We start from the raw sequence: 7,045 nt of genomic DNA on the forward strand, positions 1-7,045 counted from the left end.
ACGCTGAGTGGATGCTGATGTGTGGTGGGGATCAGGTGCATCAGGCTTATGCCTCAATGAGCTTCGTCACCACCTGAAACAAAATCCTCAGAGGCGGGAGGCAACAGAGGTGAAAAGCATTGGTATTCTTAGACATGTCAGACGCTCACTGTTTTCTACACCCAGAGAAATGACCTTTTCAACAATCACAGCCAGAATTTCTACTTGTTTATGTTTTCTGTTTTGATCTTCAGTCTCTACAAAACCTTTTCACTTAGACTTTCAATCAGCCTGAGTGCAGGATTGGTCTGCTTTTCTGGCAATGATTGCTTTTTATCAAGTGTTTGTACTAACATGAGCAGCGTTCTGCATGCTATAACGGGGCACAATTGTGAAACCAATTGAATAACTTTTGGTAATGTCACAATATTCAGCAAATTCCCAACAAACCTTCAGTATATTGTAATACTGAAGGTAGCAGATGTCCTTTTTTTTTTACTTGTAAAACCTGTTGTCACCAAAACGACTGATGTGAAGGAAAACACAAGATGTTCGACAGTGTGCTAACATTCAATTTCTACATTTAATTAGAAGTAATTAGTGCTCTTCACTTTAGTGACTGCAGTTGCTTAGAAACCGTGTTTAAAGTAATAAGATGCTAAGTGCAAGTTTAGTTTGCATTATTGGTATCAGCTAAAATGAACATGAATTAAAATCTTCCAGAATCAGTGATTTAAAAACGTCTTCTTTGTACATGAAATGTATAAATGGGAGCTCCAAATCTTATGTAGAACTGTTGGTACTTGCAGTAGTTTAAATAAAATTACTTTCCTCATGAATATGCAAATCTATGCTGCAATTGATCAGATCATAATGCATAATTCAGTACAACAGTATGGCTTGATTTGAATACTTGTAACGAACTGTTTCCAGAAAACCAACGAACCAAATGTTACTAAACTACATCTGCAGTTCTACTGTATACTGACAAAAGGTGTTTCCGATGGTCATCACAGAGGAAACGGGCATCATGATGGTACCTGGGCACTTTGTGACACATGCAAACTGCAGCAGGTTGAAGAGGTGTTGTCCAGCAGCTGTATGCCCTTCAGTCGTGCTTATTAAATATAATTATGGAAATGTTATTGGGCTTTCCAACAAAACATTTCAACTACTAGCTTTGTTGGTCCCATCAAACAGCTCAGTGGACCTTGTCAATGTCTCTCCTCACCATGTAAATTGCAGCATTGGCAAAAGTATTGGAACAAAAGGAGCAGTCAACTGATTTTACATGACAATTTAATCTCTGTTGGAAAAATACCTCTATTTTTCTACCTATTGTTCTTACAAACGGCTGTGAGGAAAACATCCAAGCCTCCTGTGAAAGATTAAACATCATCCCTGAAGTATTACTGCCCTCTGCTGTACAAACTGTGAATGCCTCCCACTGCAACAAGTACATTTTCAATTAATCTTGTTTCCAGCCCTTGTTAAGAAAATGTTCCCTTAATCAATATGCTTGCATGGTCTGATCAACAGTCTAAAACTAAAAAATATTCAGTTCACGATTATGTAAAACGTAGCAAAAGAAGCAGATCTGTCAAACAATAATAAATTAATTTATATTCCTGAAGTGTCGTTAAATACAGAAACTTGGGAAACAGTTTCTAAGTTCTTGGGCACCAGAATGTATTTAAGTATTGGATCAAAAATATCACAATCCTGCACACTGTTGATTAGTACTTCTTTATTTACAATGTTTCAGTCGAGACCTTCATCGTGGGTTTTACCTGATGACGGCCAAAGCGTTAAATGTGTGGAAACTAACAGTTCAGTATTCTCAGCTTTGTGTGGTCATCACACACACAAATGCTCTATTTTCCTGAAATAAACTGGGCCTAATTTATCAGAAACTGAGCAGTTGTCTGTAAACAAACCCTCCTGCTGAGTAAATCATTTGATTATTCCACTTCTCAACTCTGAACTCTCGCTGATTTGCATAAATAACAGGTCTCGAAGTCTCAGTGTGTCTTCAAATCAATCAATTGAGCGATTCACAGTCCAGGGTGCAATTTTGAAATAATTTATTCAATATTCATATATGGTAATATAATGTTTCATCATGATCAGCATATAAAATATGTACATAGCCAAGCATTAGTAAAAATGACAGATCCTGCTGGGAAAGTATGTGCTTATATTGTAGAAGGCGGTAATATCTCAGCAACGTCAAGAGGATTTCTTCATTTAACAATCATTGATCCCAGGTATCTATATCCCAGATGTGCAGGTTCTAGTGGATATGTAGCTCAGCTTGAAGTCTAAATGGTGGTCCAAGATTAAGAAAGGCTGCAGTTGGACTGTTTGGACTCTCTCCCCTAAACAAAAAGAGAAAATACAGTTAGAAACAAACATCCCCACACATTTCATATTCTATTTAAAAATGTATGAAAGGCAAATTAGTCTTCTGCCAATAAAGGAAGTTCAAAGAGGATGGATTGCCATGACAACAGTGTACCTCAATGTGTTCCTGAGAGCATGCTACTGATGCCTAAGCTTTCCGGGTACCTGTTGTCTCTGCTGCTGACGTCTGAATTCTTCTTCACTTGCAGCGAGGGCCTGAGCGAGAGCCAGATCCTCCTGCTCCTGAGGGCTGAGACACAAACAAAGAGAACCTAAGAACCACAGTCAGTGAAAACAAACAAAGTTAAGCCCCGTGAAACATTTATTTATATTGCTGTCTCCCTATCATTACAGTAGATTCAACTGACAATTATGTGCAATGTACGATTTCATTCTAAAACTGAGAAACCGCAGCAAAGACTCTCACACATTAACTGTTCTGGAGCATTTAATCATATCACAAACTTTACAAAGAAAACTAGTGGGAAAAAAGGAGCGTTTTATTGATCTGACATTATCCAATACATCAGCTGCATGATTATTTTCATTCACGTTTCTCGTGAGTTACGGTTGTGCAAATTTTCCACTTTAGATGCAAAGCTCCCCAGCTATTTTGACAGTGGATTAGGGGGCAAGCCTTCTTTTGCATCCCTTTTTTTAAAAGCTAATTTTTAATAAGAAATTATAAAGACTTTTTAATTTTTTTATTTTATGTATTCTCATTGTTTGAATAAATTTGCTATCTGATCTTTTACTGACGCTTGTCCTTTGTTGTTATGTTTTGCTTTTACTCGAGCAACACCTTGTAACCTTATTAAGAAAGGCGCTACGTTGACAATTATTTTTCTGAGATTTGACTGTTGCGTTTGCTGGACGACAATCATCCGTTTTTCTTTTAAAATTAGTCCTTCTCATAATTTACACCTTTTACTGTCTGAATAAAAATTGATGACCTGGACCACCAGTTCCTTGCCAGCATCAGAGCACTGTTAATTGTTTAATAAATTAGATTAATTCATCATAAATTACACTCCACGATTTCACTCACGGGTCGCGTGCACCTCCTTTCTGTAATGCGGTTCAGCTGTTTCAAGATGGTTAGTCAGAAAATAAACAACACATTCCACTCAACAGCATCACGCTGACGTTTCAGGAGTTGAGTCAAGCTGATAAATGGATGCATCTGGGTTTTGATAGTTTACTCACGTAAGGGCCGGCTGCTCTGCTGGTCTTGAATCAGCCAAAGACATCTCCAGAGCCCTTTGTAAAGCCTGCTCCTCGGTCTGCAATGACGGCACCAGAGCACAACAATCGTTTCTACATTTTCATCGCGTTTGGGGAATTATTTGATCAGGTGATGTCGTGTAAACAATGCCCATACCATGCCGGCCTGAAATGATGCTGATGGTGGTATTACATTCTGTGCCGAAACGGAAGTAGGAATCCGCTGTGCAGGGCTGAGAGAAAAAAAAAGTCATCTATTTGAAAAGTGATTAGGGTGACAAATTTCTCTGTATTGATTTAAAATGTGTAAAAGTGCTTACCCAGTGCTGTGTCCTCTGCTGGTTGCACTGACACCATTAGAAACGGGTTGAGAGTTTCTTGAACCTGATGAAGCAGAGGCGGAGCAGGAGGTGGAGGAAGCACCTTGGGCCCTCATTAAAGCAGAATGCCTACAACAACAACAAAAAAGCAAGCAATTCTTAGTGTGATATTCTGATGAAACAGCATTCTCTGAAGATGTAGTGTGACTGTACCCACCCTGATTTGGACAGCGGTTTCCCATCAGTCTTACATTCATGGTCGAGTGAGTGCCGGTGCTTAAGACAGTAATTTAAATGACACTGATCACAGGTAACTCGTATCATTTCCTTCTGCTTACAGCCTCCTTTAGAACATTTATTTATGAAAATCTGGAAGAAGAAAATATGGCTATTATTGCTTGGATTCAAACTCACTGTTCTAAGATGCAACACCTCAGTTTTATGTCAACCTTTCTCTTTCTCTGCGCAGGGTCCGATTTGCAATCCCGATCAATGTGTTCACCGACTTTAATGTCGGGCATCTCTCCTCTCTTGACGGGGATGGGGATGTTGCACAAAGGACACACTGGGACCTGGACATCCTAACGGAGAAATAAAAAAAAAAAACAAAGCCATTAAATAAACATGATTACAGAACCTAAAAAGGTGAAGATATTATCACCACTGCTGTAAACTGACCTTTCACAGTATTAAGTTAATTATATCAGGACAGAGAAGATAAATCTATGTTGGCAATGGCTTTAATTGGTGAATGAAGTAGGATTCTTTTATTTGTCACTAGATGGATAGAAGCACTGTTTTCCTCAAATTTACAAGTGATTTAATTGGACATAAATATATATTTACTAATAAAAAGAACTTAAAGAAATGGCATGATCATTTCATAGCCTGTAAATATGACCCAAATAGAACATTACAAGTACAGAACTATGCTGCAAACAGTCAAATTACCTTTTGGTAGGACGACATGCATTTGTGGTTTGCATAGGTGATGTGGTCCTTGCAGAAGATCTCTTCACAGGCATCACATCGCATTGGAAGAAAATCTGCAATTAAAAAAGTTTTTTGTTTTTTTTACATTTTTAGGTTCACATCAAACCAGACGGGCCTAGTCTTCTCTCCCAAACAGGACTCACCTAAACGTTTGCAGGTTTTCTCGGAGCAGTGCTCTCCCAAATCCGGAAACTCCATCACACAGAAATACCTCGTTACAGTGATGAGAAACAACCTGGAGGGGAAAGAAGGGAAAGTTTATTATAACAACCTTTACTCTTCAAGTTCTGACTGTGTGGACACTGAAAAGGGAGCATGGAATTATTATTATATATAACAATTGTAATACAATTAACTAAGCTCTGTCAATTCATAAGCTCTTCTGTTAAGCAAATGTTGAGAACTGAAATCAGTTTTCTAATTAAAATAGAAAAACAGACTATCAGTTGTATAAGATAAGATAAGATAAGATAATCCTTTATTAGTCAGGGGGGAAATTTGCAATTTGCATTGTATAAGTGATGTCCTGCTTTGGGTAAGGGAAGTACAGTACTTACTGCAGCATGGTTTATTTATATATAACACTTCATAGTTTGGATCTTCAATACCAATAATAAACAAAAAAACCATTGAATGAGAAGGTGTGTCCAAACTTTTGATGACATGGTCAACTACTTTTAAGAATCTAAAATATAAAACATATTCTGGTTTATTGATATTTGTTTGTTTAAACATAATTAAATATAATGTTCCTTCATAGTTTGGATGTCTTCAATATTAATCTACAATGTAGATAAAAATAAAGAAAAACCATTGAATGAGAAGGTGTCCAAACTTTTAGTACATATGTCTACCATTTTAGCTTTTTTTATGTATTAAACATAGGGGTTGGTTATTAATAAGTTTATTTACAGTTTCTCTTTTAAAGTGAAATTATCAATATATATATACACATTTGTTTCATAACAATTTCCCAAATCTTATCTATAGTGTATATACAGTACCAGTCAAAAGTTTGGACACACCTTCTCATTCAACTACTTTGAAGAATCTAAAATATAAAACATATTCTGGTTTGTTGAGCATTTGTTTGTTTACTTCATAGTTTGGATGTCTTCAATATTAATCTACAATTTAGAGCCAAAGAACAATTTACAAAAAAAACATTGATTTGAGAAGGTGTGTCCAACCTTTTGACTGGTACAGTAGATGTGAGTCTGTCTTTTGGCTCTGACATGTTATGAAACCCTCCACAGACGTTGCTAACATGCTACCTAGCTAGGCCATGCTAACGTGTAGGATTAGCTCTGTTACATAACTGAGATCATCTCTGCTTTACACAACCAAAGCAGCAGCAAACACACACAGCTGATCTCTGACCAAAGAAGGATAACAGGATGTCTTCAAATCGACATCTGTGATTATTGTTTATTGACAACTCACATGCTAGCTAGCAGTTAGCATGTTTACGTGTCTTATTGAAGCCGATACAAACACGTAATGCTTCCAAACTCTCGTTTAATGTTTACTCACCAAATGTCAGTCTGTTGTGTTAAAGTAAGAGCCAACGAACTCTAATAATCCGGGTTACTTCTGTTGTTATCGTGTCTTTTCTCCACCGCTGCCCGCTAGCCTCCTTCCTCTTCTTCTTCTACGCCTTCTACTTGTTCTTCTTCTTCTGTGGTTTTAATCAAGTTTTTGATGTGTCATGCAGGCTCCTCCCACAAGCGTGACGTAAGCACACGTCAGCAAAACGCTCGTCAACACATGTGTGGCGTTCAGGGCGGGTCAGTGGAAATGACAGGCGACTTCTGGAAAGATCTAGAAGTCATGTGTAGAAAGATCTGAGAGTTTTTTTTTTTTTTAATCTTTATAAATTTATGTCCATTTTATGACATAATTTACTCATTTCTAGCTGCCTGATTTTTTTTGTATTATCCCTTTAATGTATGAATTATGACAACCTCAGTCAGGATTTTTTTTTACCAAGTGTTTTTATTGCTCTTTAGGCATGAAAAACAAGATTTGAACTTTAAAAGAGAACTTTTTCAAAGAGATTCTTACTTGCTGTTTGTTTTCAACTGAAGAAATATGTATTTAACAAACAAATGAATACAATGATATAT

The 7,045-nt window shown here is 37.1% G+C and overlaps 1 protein-coding gene across 2 annotated transcripts; it reads right to left on the minus strand.

Moving 5' to 3' along the window:
* Window positions 1-2,025: 2,025 nt before the first annotated feature.
* Window positions 2,026-6,602, minus strand: zfand2a (zinc finger, AN1-type domain 2A). 2 transcript variants are annotated; one of them, XM_054607564.1, is made up of 10 exons: window positions 6,453-6,602; window positions 5,063-5,154; window positions 4,878-4,972; window positions 4,376-4,507; window positions 4,144-4,295; window positions 3,927-4,055; window positions 3,764-3,839; window positions 3,589-3,665; window positions 2,498-2,632; window positions 2,026-2,357 (listed from the first exon to the last, which is right to left on the minus strand). In XM_054607564.1, the coding sequence occupies exons 2-9, from the start codon at window positions 5,115-5,117 to the stop codon at window positions 2,521-2,523; spliced, it is 828 nt and encodes a 275-aa protein (XP_054463539.1). In that variant the 5' UTR covers window positions 5,118-5,154; window positions 6,453-6,602; the 3' UTR covers window positions 2,026-2,357; window positions 2,498-2,520. The 2 variants fall into 2 exon arrangements, with proteins under 2 accessions (XP_054463539.1, XP_054463538.1); XM_054607563.1 differs by having other exon boundaries at window positions 2,028-2,357; window positions 2,548-2,632.
* Between the last annotated feature and the right edge of the window lie 443 nt (window positions 6,603-7,045).

The sequence above is a fragment of the Anoplopoma fimbria genome, chromosome 11, assembly GCF_027596085.1.
Source record: "Anoplopoma fimbria isolate UVic2021 breed Golden Eagle Sablefish chromosome 11, Afim_UVic_2022, whole genome shotgun sequence".
NCBI lineage: Eukaryota > Metazoa > Chordata > Actinopteri > Perciformes > Anoplopomatidae > Anoplopoma > Anoplopoma fimbria.

Excerpts from the sequence above, each read along its gene's own strand:
- zfand2a (XM_054607563.1), bottom strand. The coding sequence starts at position 5,117 with ATGGAGTTTCCGGATTTGGGAGAGCACTGCTCCGAGAAAACCTGCAAA. Across the intron at positions 3,666-3,763 it reads CATCATTTCAGGCCGGCATG|ACCGAGGAGCAGGCTTTACA; the intron begins GTATGGGCATTG and ends CCGTCATTGCAG. Across the intron at positions 2,633-3,588 it reads GCAGAGCAGCCGGCCCTTAC|CCCTCAGGAGCAGGAGGATC; the intron begins GTGAGTAAACTA and ends TTTGTGTCTCAG.